This window comes from Vicia villosa, linkage group LG6 (genome assembly GCF_029867415.1).
Source record: "Vicia villosa cultivar HV-30 ecotype Madison, WI linkage group LG6, Vvil1.0, whole genome shotgun sequence".
In the NCBI taxonomy this organism is placed as follows: domain Eukaryota; kingdom Viridiplantae; phylum Streptophyta; class Magnoliopsida; order Fabales; family Fabaceae; genus Vicia; species Vicia villosa.
The window spans coordinates 50,830,938-50,849,625 of record NC_081185.1 but is presented as its reverse complement, the minus strand read 5'-3'; the positions used below and the strand labels follow the sequence as shown (position 1 = coordinate 50,849,625).

Below are 18,688 nucleotides of genomic sequence, written 5' to 3'. Positions count from 1 at the left end.
AAAAAAAAATATTCGGAGATGCACTTCCGAAATATAAGGACATTTAAGGAATTTCGCCGCGGGTTTCTAACAAAGTAGGGGGTTGGATAAAGAAATTGTCAAAGTGTGTTCTTATGTAGACCTAACAATTCCATTGGGCCTATACTTATCTACCAGCCCAACCAATCATTTCTGACACACCCCATCATCCACTAACCAATAACATTATAGAAAACCGTGCCAATCACTTATCAAGTTATCACCATAAAATGCAAAAAGCAAACATCATTCATCAATGGGAGGTGGAACTATGCATGTTGATCATCTCGTAACTCAATTGAGGAACTCCCTCAATAATAATTTCTCATCTTCATCTTCTTCCAATCTCAACCCTTCACATCCAACAGACAACAACACCAATAAAACCTTATCTTCATGTTGTTGTAATGATAAACTCTGCAGAAAACGAGAGATAACATCAAGTTGTAGTCTCTATAATCATTTATTTGAAACTGTTCCATCTCAAAGTGAAGTTGACGATGCAATCTCAGCTCTTCAAGAGTAAGTTCCATGTTTTGCCAATTGAATTGCTTATTCTCTACTATAACTTGTTAAGTTTTTGGATTGGATTAAATGGTTGGTTTTCAAATTTTCTGTGTCAGATTTATGAAAGCAATATCATCAACAATCACTATTCAGCAAATCTCAGACTCTTATGATTCAAGGATGATGCTGTCTCGAGGATATAAAAGACTTTATGATGCTCTTCAGATGCTACAAGCTGATCCTGCTGTTAAGGTCTATCTCTTCACTTTATTAGACTTTATGATGTTGATTTTGTTGTGTATTGATGAAATGTCTCTGGGACTATAACTTGTAGAGATTGGTGGTTTCATTATCATCTGATGAAGCCATTTGGGATGCTGTCATAAGAAATGTGTTGCATCAAAGGCTTCTGGAGTTGCCTCGTTCAGGTCTGTATATTCAACATACCATTGTTTATTTTGATAATGCAATATATTCTATGACTCATCTAACATTGTATCAATTCTTTCATTCAGTTAACTGTGAAAGGCCTCGGATTTCAGGACAGAGAGAGATTGGCATGGAAATCATAAGCTGGATATTTGATATCATGAAAGGAAAGATTTTGGAGCTGATGGAAAGTTTTCAGTCACTTATGAATGATTTATTTCAGTCGCCTAGGATTGGTAATGCAACACAGTTGGATGAAAAAGTTAGGTCATCTACCCTTCTCTCCATTGTTATCCTCTTGATTGTAATCATGGCTAGATTCCAAAATCGTCAAGCCTAATGTGTGTGTAATTTATGAACCATTTGATCAAGACTGAACAGTTCAAATTTGAAATCAACATTTTAAATTATAAAATAAAAATTATTGTGTATTTTGTTGGACCACCTCATCTTGATCTGACAGACATCAATATCTTTAAATTTTAAAATTTAGGACCAGAATTGACCATAGAACAAAACACACGCTTTACACTCTTAAGCCATGTGATGTGGAATCAATTTATTCAAGCATTTTATGTAAGGCAGATAAGTCTTCATGCGCAAATAACATAAACAAGAGACAATTCTCATGTGGCAAAATATCAACTATTCATTTATCTATGCTATATGCAGTCAAAATCCTCTAGAGAATTGAATGATGAAGATTTTCAGTGAACTCTCACAAACACCATTCTGTTCAGCAAGTACAGAGATAAAAAAGCATGGCTTGACCTGCTAAAAATATTTAAAAATTAAATGCTACCTTGTTATCAATTACAAAAATCATGTGTTTGAAAGGAATTGACTTAAACTATTTGCAAATTCACAAGCAGTACCTTTGAAGATCTGTAAAATCACAGCAGAAATAAGTACAGATCTCAACTTTTTCAGTAAGGGATCTAACAAGAAACAACATTCCTTACAACCAACAATCGTCAAACTTTCATAATGCTTCAAAATGAAATTATATGAGATACTGGGGATTATAGAAGAGATACTGGGGAGTCAATAGGAAAATTATTAGTAATAATTCTAAAATAGTTCTTCGTCCGGAATCTCCACAATTTATGCTAGCCGCTTCATACAAATGTCTACTCTCTAGCTTGTTTTCGAATGTGTTGATATACTATACAAATTTGAAATATCAAGACATCCAGCTCCCATTTCCCACCACTTCACGATCTGAAGCAGAGCCTTGGTTAGCTAGCTTCTGAATGCGGGTAGAAAATTCTTCAGTCTGAAATAGATTGATCAATGTCAGAGGCGGCTTACTTAAAGACAACCATAAATAAGATTGAAAATGTTTGAACATTTAAAATACTACCAGGCTCCAGATATTTTCTCTAATTGTAAATTGGAAATATATGCTTGTTATAAATATTTTCAATTTATTGTTTTTTATTTAATTTTTTATTTTTAATTTGTACCGAGGTGTGTAACATTGACAAACACAAACCTTTTCATCAATCCACATCAGAGAAGTCAGTTGATTATTCAAAATTCGAACTACAGCATCTAGTGGAGTCATTCCATCTGGGGCTTCAACCTCTCCACCCTGAATGAGACATTATCGTAAGCATAATTTCTTTTAGTTTATGTAATAAAAGATCAATTGACAACCTTCACCTGGTTTGAATTAAGGGAGTGAATAATTGACTTGATCTGCTCTGTCATTTGCTCTAATTCCCTTTCAATCAGTTCCGACTGCTCATACCTGCAAGAAAAGAAAAAAAGAAACATAGATAAAGGAATGCATCAGAAATAAAGAGTGTAAAAGGAGAAACATGGGCACATCACTTTTAAGAGATATATGATATATGGCTTTCACTTGCATATTGAATTTCATTGAGTTTCATATTATCGAAACAACAAAACGTGACCTATGTAAATCATGTATATAGACAAATCATTTAAAACTAAAATCCTTCTATATAAATTTTCTTGACCACCCACCTCATTTCTTCTAACAATTAAACTACACTCCACCAAATATACTTTCCATATTGGATCTACAAATGTCCATACTTACAGAAACCACCAAAAGTGAAAATCTACCAACTTCAACTTTCTTATAGTTGCTGACTAAGCGGTGTAGCACTCAGTACCACCAAATAACACCACATTTACAAAGCACACAATCAAGCAGATTATATTCTCATGATTTTTTAAACGCGTATTACAAGTGAATTTTTTTAAATAATTTATAACAGCCTAAGTGGTTTGAATGGTTTTGAAATATTGTACACATGTTTATGATTGATAACCACATCATTGTAAGTGTGAAATATTTGATAACTAGGAATAAAATAATTCAACAATCGCATAAATCAAAATCATTCCACACTAAATAGAGACCAGATTGAAATAAAGATTTGAAACTCCCTAACAATGATGTGGTTACATCCTCAAAAATGAGTATTTGAAACTTACATTGCATCTCGTGTGGAAGCAGCTTCATCGTCAAGAAGTAAACCACGCTCATCCTTGTAAATACGTTCAGCCTCTTCTTCCACGCTTTGTAAGGCCTTATCAACCTGATACAGGGTTGCGAGAAATTAAGAGACTTTTTCACAATATCAAACACAATCCAAAATTATTTTATTGTAAATTTTCTTTCTGATACTATAAAGAAATATTTGACATCCCAAAAGATAAGTTAGAGGAAATGACTAATATCATCTAGCTTCATTTATAAATTAAATGTTAGAATAAAGGTACAGTAGTCAAACAAACTCAATTGTGATTCAGAATGTTATGATCATAAAACACTGAAGATTTTCTTGGGCCTTGGAGCCTGTTAAGAGTTCCACATCGGACAATATATGACCTGAACATGTCCTTATAAGTGGGGGCAATCCTCACTCTACAAGCCGGTTTTGTAGGGTTGAGTTAGGCCCAACCACATTTCTTAACATGGTATCAGAGCCTCGTTTAAGATCCGGTGGGCCACCTTCTATGGTTTCCGCTATCGGGCCACCCGCCATTTATTTCCACGCTCCAGTTGTCTAGTCCTGGGCGTGAGGGGGTGTGTTAAGAGTTCCACATCGGACAATATATGACCTGAACATGTCCTTATAAGTGGGGGCAATCCTCACTCTACAAGCCGGTTTTGTAGGGTTGAGTTAGGCTTAACCACATTTCTTAACAGAGCCCATTCCCAACACAATCTACATTTGTTGGGGGAATTGATCCAGGAAGTGATTTTTTGCCAGTCAGAAAATGAAAAAGCCCGGTTTCACCCAGCTATGTGTTGCTTCTAGATTACATTACCTAATTTGTGAAAGACCCACTATGCGATCATGTTTTCTATTTTGAGATGTGAACTGTTTTTGATTAGGTTCACAAGTTTCACCAGTTTTCTTTGTGAATATTGTTGGCTGGTGTTCTTATCATCTCTGTTTCACCAGTTTCCTTTGCTCCAAATGGTCTAGAAATAAAAGCAACTCCAATAGTGCTAATGCTCCAAACACTTCTAGAGGTGGAAAGTGTTTAGGAAGAGCAATTCTATGAAGCACGGACACTTCAAAATCCCTGTCGAATCGTATCCGATACGCTGCCGATACGTATCGAAGGAGTATCCGGGTTTTTTTTAAAAATAAAAAAAAGTTCCGATACGGCTGGGATACGCTTCAGATACGTCTCAGATACGCGACCTTCCAATTTTTTGCAGATTTTATTTTCTTAATGACTATTCATTTTTTTTTAATGGTGATTATTTATTCCCTTATTTAATTCTTTTTTGATCTGATAGGATCAATTTAATATCTAAATAGGAAAAATAACAGAAACAGAATGATATAAGAAAATACTGACTTTTATTTGAAGTTCTCTAGAGTTCAAATGGGATCTAGGGTTACAAATAAAAGTAGAAAGCTGTAGAAAAAATGCAGAAAAGATAGAAACAGAATGGAGGCTCTTAGAGAGGCCTAGTCTCTCCCATGTGGTATATCCACTACTAATTTCTGCCTATCTAACAAACTAGCTGCTGCAATCATTTATTCAGAATCCTAGGACAATTCCCCCACTCACAGGCTGCCAGCTGTAAGCCAGCTGTGACAAGCCATGTGCAGCAAATCTACTCAATATTCTGTTCTCTCTCCTTCCCTTTTTGTCTTTTCCTAACATAGAATTTACCAAATCTACCAATTCCCTCCCCTTCAAAACTATCCTTGACCTCAAGGATAAAGTCTGGAAACTCTTCTTTTATCTTACTCACTAGTTCCCAAGAGTTTTCAAAATCTGGCAATGTTTTCCATTTGATCAACACCTCCAGTTCACCCTGCTTATTCCTCCTTTCTTCCATAACTTTCTCAGGCAAGGGCTCAAGCTGCCAGTCTTCATTCATGCAGGAGGGTAATGGTTGGGGCATAACAGAAGGAATTACAGCCTTCTTCAGCAATGATACATGGAAGACAGGATGTACCTTGGTGTCTTCAGGCAGTTTGAGCTTATAGGCTACAGCACCAATCCTCTTGATTATCTCATAAGGTCCATAATATCTTGGGCTCAACTTTTGGTTCAATCTCTGGGCCAATTTCTTCATTTTGTAAGGCTGGATTTTTAGAAAAACCATATCTCCAACTTCATATTCTACTTCCCTCCTATGTTTATTTGCCTGAGTTTTCATCACATCTTGAGCTTTGCACAATTGATCCTTCAGCTCCATTATGTTTCTTTCAGCTGTGAGCTTATTCACCTCATCTACTACTGAAGGAGGAGTATCACCTCTGATTAACACAGGGGGGGGTCTACCATAAAGTGCTTCAAAAGGAGTACTTTTCAGAGAAGTATGGTACTTAGTATTATACCAATACTCTGCCCATGCTAACCATCTAGGCCATTGCTTCTGTTTCAACCCTGTCAAACACCTAAAAAATGTCTCCACACATCGATTGACCATTTCAACTTGTCCATCAGACCAAGGGTGATATGCACTACTATTTTTCTGTTTTGTTCCAGCTTGCTTAAATAACTCTGACCAGAAACTACTCAAAAACACTTTGTCTCTCTCAAACACTATGGAACTAGGGAATCCATGCAGTCTCACTACCTCCTTGACAATTAATTCAGCTATGTATTTGGTTGTATAGGGATGAATCACCGGTAAGAAGTAAGCATATTTAGTAAGCCTGTCCACCACCACCATGATGGTATCTATCCCTGCTTGTAGCATTTCTTTGATTATCTTTTCTATTTCATTTTTTTGGTAAAAAAGGTACCTGTACGGTCTCATGTTTGGAACAGTGGCACCAGTTTTCCGCACAGTAGCATGGTTATGCTCTCTCTTAAGTGGTAAACCAGCAGGCATGTTAAAAACATCCTCAATTTTTGTCAAAAGTGTATCCCATTCAGATGAGGTTTCCACCTCTGGACCCTTAATCCTACTCCCTTTCAATGACTGCACATAGAAACCTACTCCTTCATTTGCTAGAGCCTTCAACATGGCCTTCCATGAAGCTTTTCGGTTGCATAAGGAAAGGTCACCCTGTATGTTATACCTCTCCCCTGCCACTTCCCATTTCAAACAGAGTTTCCCAAAATTTGCTTCAATATTACCCAAGTTGGCTAACCAGTCCGTGCCTTGTACCATCTCTGATCCTTCCAACTCCATCAAGAAGAAAAGTTGTTGAAATTCCACTCCTTGAATCTGAAATTTCAACCCTTCACACACACCTTGATTTCTGACCCTGCCTCCATTTCCTACTTCTATCACATACACATGAGTATCCACCAATTTCAACTTCAACTCAGTCACTAACCCAGAAGCTATGAAATTACTTGTGGCTCCTGAGTCAATTAAAGTCAGCCCCCTTCTTTCCCCTATCACACACCACACCTTGAAGGACTTGTTGAAAGTGGACCCTTCTTTACTTTGCAAGGACAATTTCAAGGTTTTCAATTCTTCTCCTTCATCTTTCTCAACCTTACAGTCAGTCATCACTTCTTTTTCCGCCTCTTCCTCACTGCTCCCTTCACATAACATTAACTTCTTGTGCTTGAACTTACAAACAAGCTCCCTATTCCATTTGTCACCAGATTTGAAACACAAGTCTTTCTTACTGTGTTCCTCTAATTCAACTGGGTTTAACCTTTTACCCTTAAACTTATCATGGGTAACTGGACCACCTTTTTCCATGTCCTTCCTGGCTCCATTAAAATCACCGGGGTCCTTGAATTTTACACTTCCTCCTCTATCCTTCCATGGGGCTCCTCTTCTCATCACCACCTCGTTCTTCTCATCACCATATGGATCTTCTCCTTTGAAGAATGGAATCTCCAACCTCCGCCTACTTCCGAAGAATCGGGGACCGGTTCCACCTCCATGACGGTTGAGACGTGGTAGCGACTCCCTTGACAACGTACTCCGGTCACTACCTTTATCGTCCTCTTCCTCCTCGTAACCTCTCTCATTTCGTCTACGATTCCGAGCAGATCGCTCTTGAATCAGTTGTCTAATCTGCTCCACCGTTACCTGCGGTCGAGCTTGTTGCTCCAACACCAACTCACGAATTTGTGCCATAGTTCCTTCGAAGCTATCCATCCTCTGTTCGATTGTGTTGACTCTGTTTTCCATAATGCTTCGTGTAATGAACATTCAGTAGGTAATGACTATTCAGTAGGTAAACGTAACCAAGGCTCTAGATACCAAATTGATAGGATCAATTTAATATCTAAATAGGAAAAATAACAGAAACAGAATGATATAAGAAAATACTGACTTTTATTTGAAGTTCTCTAGAGTTCAAATGGGATCTAGGGTTACAAATAAAAGTAGAAAGCTGTAGAAAAAATGCAGAAAAGATAGAAACAGAATGGAGGCTCTTAGAGAGGCCTAGTCTCTCCCATGTGGTATATCCACTACTAATTTCTGCCTATCTAACAAACTAGCTGCTGCAATCATTTATTCAGAATCCTAGGACAATTCCCCCACTCACAGGCTGCCAGCTGTAAGCCAGCTGTGACAAGCCATGTGCAGCAAATCTACTCAATATTCTGTTCTCTCTCCTTCCCTTTTTGATCTTTTCATGTTTCAAAGATTCGAATAATCTTTTATATCAATTTCCAATACCTTATTTAATTATTTTCATCATTAGTTACTACTTCTTAATATAATAGGCAATAGTCGTACGTTTTCAATTCCAATAATTTTATATTTAATTATATTCATCATTACTGGCTATTTATAAGACTTTAACATTTTTCAATATTCACCATATCTCTCTCTACAATTGCAACTTAGACTTCTTCGTTCTTCCTCTTCTGCTACTGTTTTTCTACTTCTTCCTCTTTTGCTACTGTTTTTCTACTTCTTCTTCCTCTTTTGCTACTGTTTTTCTACTTCTTCTTCCTCTTTTGCTACTGTTTTTCTACTTCTTCTTCCTCTTTTGCTACTTTTTTCTACTTCCCATTTTTTAACTAAATATTTTATTTTAATTTTTATATGCGTATCTTAAACGTATCGTACCTGGTATTTTTCAACTAGTAACGTATCGCCATATCGGATACGTATCGTATCCGATACTCGTATCGTGTCCGTGCTTCATAGAAGAGCATTTAAAATTATGTTAATTGGGATCGTCATTTTTTTTTTGTTTTTTATCATTATTGTGTTATTTTATTTATATGCATACATATTCAAGAGCATTGGCAATTCAATATTAGAATAGAAACAGAGTAGTCAAACAGTGCCCTACAGAATAGAATACATGCCCTAAATTTTATGAACAGTCGGCCAGAACAATGAAATGAAATTAATCCCGAGAATGCATGAAAAATGAGCTCACCAAAGAATTTAGGAAGAGAAAAGTTCTCAAATTACCTCATGTTGATGAGTCTCTATCAACTCCAATTGCCGCTCCAAATTTGATTGTGTTTCAACTACTTTTGCCACTTCAATCTAGATTATAAGAACATAAATAAGCTATAGAGTAGTTACTGCTAAATTAAATTGTTTTCATATAGAAATCATTGAAAAGGATAATTTGAAGGCAGACAGACCTCAAGCCTCAATAGAACATCACGATTCTGTAAAATCCTGCGGTCCCATTCAGCTATTGCATTAGCTTGTTTTCGAAATTTTCCAGTTCTCTCTTGCAACTCAGAATTCCACTCCTTGATAATCTACATTAAGTTACAAGAATGGGGAGGAGAAATAGAGAAACAGAGGATAAATTAACAACGAATCCGTAAAAGAATGTCAGTGTTCATTTTGTTATAAAAGAAAACATTTGCAAATAGAAAACAGTATTTGTTAGTGGTTTGTGCTTTCTTTAGTATAATTTGACGAAAGGGAGGTTCCAGTCTTACTCGATCAAATACAGTCTCTTTTTAAGGCTCTAAGTTAAATATACTCATTATTAATAGCTATGATTTACAAACAGAACAGATCTTGGATGATTAAATACACTCATTACTAATAGTCTTACTCAAATATAATAACACGTTCAATACCTCCTCCACAGTCTTCCCTGTGATTTCAGATGGCAATTTGGGTGTAGCAGCTACTGATGTGCTGACAGTTGAAGTAGTTCTACAGGACAAATAGAAAAGAACGTATTAAAAGCATCGTCCTATAATTTATTAGTAACTTCTCAGTCCTCATGCATATATAATAAAATTAAAAGCATTGTAGTAAATATAGAGTGAGGAAAAATAAAAGCACTAAACTAGACGCAATAAACAACATAACAAGTGTGATTAGTTCTACTTTAGAAAAAGCATAGCAAGAAAACAATCAATTATAAGGTGCGACTTTGGGATATCGGAGCATACAATGCAAAACCCTTCTAGTGGAATTTATAGGAAAAAAAGTAGGGAAGCATTTGATATTCAAATAAGCATTCTTTATTTGTTTTTATACAAGAGTATAATGCATGTGTTTTAGAATAAAATTAGCATCAATTTTCTACCAATGTAACGAATTGCAAATGGAAAAGCTTAAATCAGAAAATCCAGAGTGAAAAGAAAATGAATAAAAACATACAGAATAAAGAAATATTTTGCTTGCGTTTTCCTGAAAGGTAAAAAGGATATACTTAATCTACATCCGTATAAAAATGTTTGCATACCCACTACTGGAAGCCACAACAACAGCGGATGACAACTGGGTTGCACTGGTGCTCGAACTTGAAATTGCTGGAGCAGTAGAAGTTGAAGTGCTCACTCCTGCAGAATAAATGATCAACAATGAGAAGAATTTAATAGAGAAAAGAAACTAATTTAAAAGAATGAGAATGCAACCTTCTTCAGCGAAATAAAAAAAAGTATTGGAATACAAATATGAATCCCAAATTCATGCAAAATACATGGACAGACATCAGAAAAGTCTGGACATTTCTTGTCCTAATTTTAAATTTGTTAACTTAACAAATTTAAATCAAATGCATCTGGAATGCTACCAACATTAAAAAGTTATTCAGTTTCAACTGAAAAGTTTAAAATAATTTGAGAGAAAATCTTGACACAATAAGTTGACACAAACACCGTCTTGTTATGTGATTTAGATTTTTTAATTACTTTCTTGTTTCTCTTCCAATCAAATCAATGTTTATATTGAATGTATTTAAGACAGTGTCCCTATACAGTGTCATATTTATGCGTCAAAATATCACTCCTTACAGTTTAATAGTTTTAGGACAAGTAAAAGTATGGTTAGGCTATTCAGAATTTGACCAATGCCAGCTCTATCCCTTAAAACATAACTAATACATGGTGTAGCTGAGTTAAGGTACAAATAGATTTAAGGGCTGCATTCCTATATAAGTCCCAAGGAATTTTAATTTCATGCTAAATGGTGTGTCAAAGGTAAATAATTCCGTATCAGATTCCTGTTTTACAGCTTTAATTTCATGCTAAATAGTGTGTCAAAGGTAAATAATTCCGTATCAGATTCCTGTTTTACAGCTTTAACTACCACAAACAGTTGTTCTCACTGTGGTTATTCAATCAAAATGTGTGTATTAGAAGACAAATTCTCCAAGTCATATTTAAGCATTAAAATAAATAACATACGCATAAAAAAAAACATGAGATAATATATAATATATGAACTTAAAATAAATCAAAGCTCAAGTCATAAATAAATAAACACACCCAACCCCTAAAAAACATGATTTAACTACACTTCCTTTTCAATTATGATTTACCCTGTGATATTAAACGTCAGCAGCAAGATTCATTTTGCAATATACTTCCTAGTTACTACTATGGTTTTCACCATGTGTGTATAAAGAAGTAATATCCATGATCAAATGTTAATCAATCCAAGCTTTGAAACCAGGCAGCTCTCATCTTTTAACTCAACAAATATTCCTACCTACAATATTTTAATTCGTTCTAGTTTGAATTTGCTCGAATAAAAGTAGAATCTGGGTCAGTATCTTTCTCTTTCATTGATTGTTTGCAATTACTTAACATCCAAGGCATGGCTCGCAACTTAAGTATAATATACCATGATACTATTTCCTTCTAAAACAGCCCTGCCCTATTATAATGGAGGAAAATGGAACATAACTTTTGATCCTGTAATAATCTCTAGCCACCTAGCAATTTAAAGAAACGTCGCCCTAAAGTAATACAATAGAAAACTTAGATATAGTTGTTCAAGAGAAAAAGGTATAGTATATATATGAGGAATACAAGTTAAAATTTGACACAAGGTTACACATAGACAACAGTGAACCTCTATCTAACTACAAGGGGGAAAAAGAGATTGCAAGTAAATGAACTTTCTTAATAAACTCATCTCATTATATTTGATAAATATAAAGCAGGCCTATGAGAGGTTGTAAATCTAACTACTTTCATACTACTAGAATAATTACCATCAGATTTAAATTGACCAACAATCTCTCAAACTAAAATCTTCAATATACCAATGCAAGAAATAACAGATATCCGACCAGAAGTAAAAACAAATAATATCATAATAATCAATGAATCAAAACAACTCACAAACCCTTCCAAGTTTGTCTTTCAACATTTTCTACTAGTAAAATTAACCATCCCACTGTCTTTACATTGAATTACTGTATATACAAACTCAGAATATAGAGACTAACAGAAATAGATTAAGGACATTTTATTGAATATCACCCATGAATGAATGAACATTGAGGGTCAAGAGAAAGAATTATACACGATAGTATCATGGTCATCCACAAAGATTTGAGAGCCTGATCTCTAACACCTAAACCTAACGAATCAACTAACTCGCATCACTTACATTCTCTAATTGTTCTCCTACTGCAATTAGAGGAGTAACTAACTATATAACTAACAAACTCTAACGAATTCAACTAATAAAATGTAACCAACAAAGGACAGGCCAATTGGCTCTTTGAACCCGAACTCGATTCCCCTAAGTTATAACATGTTTTTAAAAGTAGTTACCTAAATACTCCTCTTCCCTCCACCCTATACTACATCTCAGTTACTCACTCAAACATTTTCTATCTACCACATTCTATAACACAACTTCATCTGTGCAAGCATCAAATAAATTTAAGTAAAAAAAAAACTGTCATATAAGAAAATAAAAAATAAAAAAACTCCATTCCAACAGTAATAAAGACAATTCACACACCTCAAAGACAGAGCATTAAACATGATTTCAGTTCCAAAAACATGGCTTACCAAATGCAGGAGCAGTAGCTGCCGAAACGGCAGGAGTTGAACCCTTGTTAGCAAATGAAAACCCCGTCCCAAAAGAAACAGTTGATGCAGTGGATGCAGTGCTTCCAACACCAAAACCGGCAAAAGATGATCCTCCACTGGCTGATGACGAACCAGCACCCGTAGATGCCACCGGAGTAGCTGTCAATGAAAAGCCACCACTAGCTGGAGCAGAAGATGCAGCAGTGGCACCAAAGGCAGGCACAGAAGCCGACCCAGCTGCAGCCCCAGTCCCAGTCGTGGTTGTCGAGGATGTGGTTGTCACTGTCGAAAACAGTGGTGCTGAAGAAGTTGTAAACGAGAAAGAGCCTGCCGGCTTGGAAGCCGCCTGTGAAACCGTGGAGGCGGACGAAGATGCTGTAGAGGAAGGTGCATTACCGAACCCAAAGGAGGGTTGAGAAGCAGAGGAAGTTGTGTTTCCTAAGGTGAATCCCGATGAGCTAGCCGAAGTTGTTGTACTTGCTGGAGCAGAGGGCTTTCCAAACGCTGAAAAAGACGTAGTCGTGGTTGAAGTTGAAGAAGCATTTGTAGAGAATGCGTTAGAAAACAAAGGAGGTGTTGTGGTTGTAGATGAAGAAGTAACTGACGAACCACCAAACGCTCCAAAAGATTGTGTTGCTGCAGAAGAAGATCCCCCAAACGGTGTCGTTGTTGCAGTCGCAGAAGGTGTTCCACCAAACATATTTGATGTCGTCGAAACAGATGAACTTCCTCCAAACGGTGTCGTTGAAGCCGATGACGACGCAAATCCAAACGGAGTCGAAGAAGCAGATGACGGTGCCCCAAACAGAGTTGAAGAAGTCGAAGAACCAGAGGAAGGTGCTCCAAACAGCGTTGAGGAAGTCGAAGAAGCCGATGACGGTGCTCCAAACAATGTTGGCGTAGTTGAAGAAGCCGATGACGGTGCTCCAAACGGCGTCGAAGAAGCTGAGGACGGTGCTCCAAACGGCGTCGAAGAAGCTGAGGACGGTGCTCCAAACGGCGTCGAAGAAGCTGAGGACGGTGCCCCAAACGGTGTCGAAGAAGCCGATGATGGCGCTCCAAACAGATTAGTTGGAGCCGTAGAAGCTCCTCCAAACAGCGGTGTGGAAGCCGTTGCTGACGCCGATGATGCTCCTCCAAACATATTCGTTGGAGGTGTGGAAGCTCCACCAAACGGCGTCGTAGCAGATGAGGATGAGGAGAACAGTGACGATCCAGTTGCAGAAGAACCGAAAATTGAAGGAGCTGAGGAAGCCGGCGCGGAGGAAGCCGATGAAGATCCAAACAGAGAAGAAGGCGCGGTGAACGAAGAGGATCCAAAGTTGAAGGCAGAGCCAGTGGAGGAGGAAGTGGAAGAGGGGGCGAATGCGAAAGAAAGAGGGGAAGGAGAAGAAGAAGCGGCGGAGGTAGGGTTTGTGGTGGTGGAGAAAGGGGAAGAGGATCCGAATGAAAATGGGGATGTGGATGAAGATTGGGAGGCAGAAGAAGATCCGAATGAGAAACCCGACATTTTGCAAACTTTGAAGAGAGCTCTGGAGTGGAGATTGATGGGTGAGAGGTTCTTTTGTTTCTGGTTTTGAAAATGAGGAGGAGCGGGTTCGATTGCGAAGGGGTTTGAGATTTTAGGTTCAGGGTTTTGCCTCTGAAACAGCGAAAAGTTTAACGGGATTCAATTTTGTCAAATCCAATTCTACCCCTACGAAAATAATTTTCTCTTTTTTTTTTTAAATTTTATTTAGAAAATCAAAGGCTCTTCCACTTATTTACAACTCGCACCCACTTATAAAATTATAAATTATCAAAAGTTAATATTAATATATTAAGAGTTTAATGGTAGTGCACTGTCAGTGTAAAAGAAGTGTTACACAGACATCCAATCAAATTATTTTAAAGTGTCAAATGATTTCAGTATTTTAAAATTTAAAAGCTGACTTGGTAATTGTCATTAGTTGGTAGTGTAAAAATAATTTACACTGTCAGTGCACATCCCCTTTTCTCATATATTAAATAATTAAATAATGATAAAAATAATAAATAATAAAAATTAAAAATTATATAATTAATTAAAGGATTTTCTAACAAGTGTCCTCAGGGCACTCTTTAAGCATACTAAATAAAGAAAATACACACATTTTTAAAAAAAACTTACCAATTTAATCACTTAAAAAGTACCTCAAAGGCACTGGTTAGCATTTCCCATAATTAAATTAAATGAGTGAGTGGGTAACACTATTAGTATTAGTATGGTTTAGTTGAGTTAAATTAGTGTAAACGGATGGTTTAAAATTCAACCCGTAGCACATTATTATAAAATACACTTTGTTACACTTGAATTTTTAGCAAGGAGAAAGTCTTCAAAGAATGTTAAAAGGAGAAGACATTTGTTGTTAGAAGACACTAATGAAGTGTTTTACTTTAATGAAAGTGTTTTAAATAACACTGATGACAAAGCTTCGATAGAGCACCTATCACGGTGTCAACATGAAACTTGGTTTGGAAGAATCTCAGGAACAAATCCACAAGATTTGGATCACCTGAAAACATGTCCAGAATCTTGAAAAGGGAGTCGACAAGACCTCCTCTACAACCAACATAACAGACGACTAAACCATGAAAGTTAATGACTTAGCATTTCTACAAGTTCTAGATAAGGAACGTCAACAACACGTTGATCAGTTCTTATTAAAGGTGTGAAGAAAACACAAGAAAGGGGAATTTGAATTAAATTTTTCACTCTTTGATATTTTCTCGCTTCTTAACATTATTGTGTTAGGTGATGTAAGTAAGAGTGCGTCTAAGAGGGGGTGAATTAGGACTTTGAAGATTTATTTGGTTTTAGAAACAGGTTTGTTCTTATTCTTCTGGTTTGGTGCAAGAGTTTAGAAATGTGTTACTTTCTTTTCTGTTTATGATTTGTGAAAGCGGTAAATGCAGAAAAGTAAATAATACAATGATGTATACTGGTTCCCCTCACAGTCCGAGAGTACTACAGTCCCCTTTCAACATGAAAGGGATTTTACTATTGTTTGTGACTTGTACAAGAGCCACACAAACACCAAGAACAATCCTCTTGGATTTTCACTAAGTACACTACGAGAACAATCCTCCCTTTGACTCACTTGTTTCCAACAATCCTGGACAACAAGATTTCAACCAAGAACAATCCTCTTGGATTTACTAACTTGATTTTGATAACAATCCTCTCACTAATAAAAAAAAACCTTACTTCCAACAATCCTGGATAGCAAGTCAATAATAACCAAAATCTAAAAATATATATGAGTAACAAAATTGATGAATATGTATCAATCACTAAGATTGATCTTCCCTCCTAACAAGCAATTTATAGAGATATATTAGTGCTCAACTGTTTATGAATGAGAGAGAACTTTTTCAGAAATAATATGAAGAACACATGTAGAAAAATTCTCAATAAAAGTTGAAGTATCAAAACACTTGATTTTGAAAATGAATGAATACAATGATGTTATTGCCATGAAAAATGTGATTTTTAATTTGAAATTTCATGTATTTATAAGTGCACAACACCTCTATGAAACATGGTAAATTTTGAAACATTTTCATGAAGGTTTGCAATAGTTTAAAATAACAATTGTCCATGAAAAAATATGATTTTAAATTCTGTACAACACTTCTTAAGTCAGTTAAAACGGTGACTTGACTTAACAAGTTCGCAGCATTTTTCAAATTTCAAATTTAAAAATACTGTTTCGGAATGTTGTAAATTGTGGCGGTTTTTGTGCTGTTATGACAGGTAAAAATGCCACAATTTACCAAAAACTACATGTTTGAAAAAATTGAAAATTTGTCTAATTATTTGAACCAACTTAATGCAACATCTAATTGATTTATTCAATTCAATAGATTATATTTGAAAGTGATGTAATATGGTTCAAACATGATAAAAAAATTATATTTAAAAGTGATTTAACATGGTTCAAATATGATTAAAAAAATTATATTTGAAAGTAATTTTAAACACAAATGGCCAATGCATGCAAGTGATTTTTTGGAGAATAATTTGAGCACTAAAATTATCAATATAATTGCATGCTTGTATCTCTATCAATCAAGATCCATACTTAGTCTTCAACTTTAATTTTGAATAATTTGGTGCTAGCTTTTGCTCATGATAACACTTGGACACTTAAATTGATACATTGTTCTTGAAGCTTTTTCCATACTTTTTGACATGATTATTTGAATTTCACTTTGTCTTCATGAAAACACATTGGATGGAGAGTCTTGACTTCACAAGTGATGCTCTCAGAATATTGCGGAAACATAGACAGTTGAGTAAAACATAAGAGTAAAGAACACACGATATATCCTGGTTCACTTGAGAAATTTTCAAGCTAGTCCAATCCACCCTTCCGAGGTGATTTCGCCTTGAACTCAAGGTCTTAATACACTATAACTAAACTAATTACAATTGCACAGGAAACTTCTAATGACTAACAACCTTGCACGGGTAACCGCCGGTGACTAACAACCACTAAGAGTACCACTATCTTAGTCTTCTCAAAGCTTATGACCCAACTGGTCCTTTGAGGAACACAAAACCTTCCTAAAGCTTCTGACCTAACCGGTCCTTTAGAAGGAACAAACATCTGTTTATTTTTACAAGGTTTATTTACAATTGAAAGCTTCTACATAAGCATATGTAAACTCAACTAAGTACATCAGAAGATCCTAATACACACTAAGAATATTACATTATATTGTAGCTTTTAATGTGTGATCTTCTTTTCTTCAAGTAGCTTCTTCATAGACAACAACCCAAAGCACTTGAACTTCTTACGTCTTCTTCTTCATAAGCTTGTGAAAGCTTGATTGATCTTGACATAGCAGAGAGAAGAACTTCATCTTGATTCCTCTTAAAACATTATGGGCAACAACCCTTGTTCCATATGCTTCAATGATCTCTTCAGAGCACAACATTCATGTTGTGGATTTGTAGTTGAAACTTCCATGATCATCTTCATTGTCAACAACACAATTAAATAGTCATTTTATTATTAGTTGTTATATTGGTTGATGGTTTGGTTATATTCTGATAATGACAGAACCAACAACAACATTAGGTGTATGATTTTCTCCTTATATAGCCAAAGAAAATATAGCCATTGAAGAGCAGTTAGCTATTGAAAAAAGATTTGTTACACAATGAATTAGAATAGTATTGCCACGTTTATCCTTTTCCATGAATCAAGCTAATGGAGAAGTAATGGGATAAAGCTTATACGTACTGTGTACTTATCATTGTTAACGGCAACATTTGTCTTCTTAACTTCAGAGGCTTCTGATGGTAGATGGTTGAAGCATGAATAGAGTTGTTACACTTGAGTCTTCACGTGATTAAGTCTTCAGTCTTCAGAATTTGTTCCCTCAGAACTTTGTCTTCAAGTTATCAGAATGTAGAGTAGATATGGAATACTTCCTTTTGGTCTAGAAGAGCGTAAGCCTTTAGCGTCTTGACTTGTTCATTAGAACTCATGTCTTCAGATATTTTAGAGCTTGTTTTATTTAGACATAGTATCAGAACCACATAACTTTAGAATCTTTTGTTATTGGTTTGTTACTATTCTTCTATCTTCTGATGTTTTGGCCACGCCTTTCATCAGAGAGAGAACCTGACTTCTAGATGAGTACCTTCCCCTGAGTTTTAGACTCGATGGATTTTGACTTTTGAAAACTTCTCAGAGTCTTCATCTTCTGAATATTATTGAGTTTATCTGATTCTGATTATATGACCTGTCTTAGAATGCCTAGTGAATTTGTTCAGAATTCCTTGGATAATTATCAAACAAGCAAAGGTTAGAGGTAAATGTATATTTTTGCCATTATTTTTGCTTTTGCATTCTTTCCAGATCTATTAAAATCATTATATTTCTCCCCCTTTTTGACATCATCAAAAAGGTAGGCAACATGTTCAAATATGATATCAATATTAAAAGGAGTAGAGCTTAAAAGATATTTCATTAGGAATTGAAGAAGTGCACCATTTTAAAAGCAAACA

The 18,688-nt window shown here is 35.8% G+C and overlaps 2 protein-coding genes across 3 annotated transcripts; one reads left to right on the top strand and one right to left on the bottom strand.

Moving 5' to 3' along the window:
* The first annotated feature begins 225 nt into the window (after positions 1-225).
* LOC131609150 (uncharacterized) lies at positions 226-1,385 on the top strand. Of its 2 annotated transcripts, none has more exons than XM_058880809.1 (4): positions 226-540; positions 642-777; positions 860-953; positions 1,068-1,385. In XM_058880809.1, exons 1-4 carry the CDS (start codon positions 275-277, stop codon positions 1,292-1,294), a joined length of 723 nt encoding a protein of 240 aa, XP_058736792.1. In that variant the 5' UTR covers positions 226-274; the 3' UTR covers positions 1,295-1,385. The 2 variants fall into 2 exon arrangements, with proteins under 2 accessions (XP_058736792.1, XP_058736791.1); XM_058880808.1 differs by having other exon boundaries at positions 228-540; positions 1,041-1,385.
* A 335-nt stretch (positions 1,386-1,720) lies between these two features.
* On the bottom strand, positions 1,721-14,312 carry LOC131609149 (nuclear pore complex protein NUP62). Its single transcript, XM_058880807.1, has 9 exons — positions 12,628-14,312; positions 10,062-10,158; positions 9,445-9,523; positions 8,992-9,114; positions 8,813-8,890; positions 3,424-3,527; positions 2,620-2,707; positions 2,450-2,548; positions 1,721-2,230 (listed from the first exon to the last, which is right to left on the bottom strand). The coding sequence occupies exons 1-9, from the start codon at positions 14,156-14,158 to the stop codon at positions 2,138-2,140; spliced, it is 2,292 nt and encodes a 763-aa protein (XP_058736790.1). The 5' UTR covers positions 14,159-14,312; the 3' UTR covers positions 1,721-2,137.
* Between the last annotated feature and the right edge of the window lie 4,376 nt (positions 14,313-18,688).

Coding starts and splice junctions, on each gene's coding strand:
- LOC131609149 (XM_058880807.1), bottom strand. CDS start 14,158: ATGTCGGGTTTCTCATTCGGATCTTCTTCTGCCTCCCAATCTTCATCC. Junction 3,528..8,812: donor TAGAGACTCATCAACATGAG/GTAATTTGAGAA, acceptor ACCCTGTATCAG/GTTGATAAGGCCTTACAAAG. Junction 2,231..2,449: donor TGATGTGGATTGATGAAAAG/GTTTGTGTTTGT, acceptor AATCTATTTCAG/ACTGAAGAATTTTCTACCCG.
- LOC131609150 (XM_058880808.1), top strand. CDS start 275: ATGGGAGGTGGAACTATGCATGTTGATCATCTCGTAACTCAATTGAGG. Junction 541..641: donor GCAATCTCAGCTCTTCAAGA/GTAAGTTCCATG, acceptor TTTCTGTGTCAG/ATTTATGAAAGCAATATCAT. Junction 954..1,040: donor TCTGGAGTTGCCTCGTTCAG/GTCTGTATATTC, acceptor TCTTTCATTCAG/TTAACTGTGAAAGGCCTCGG.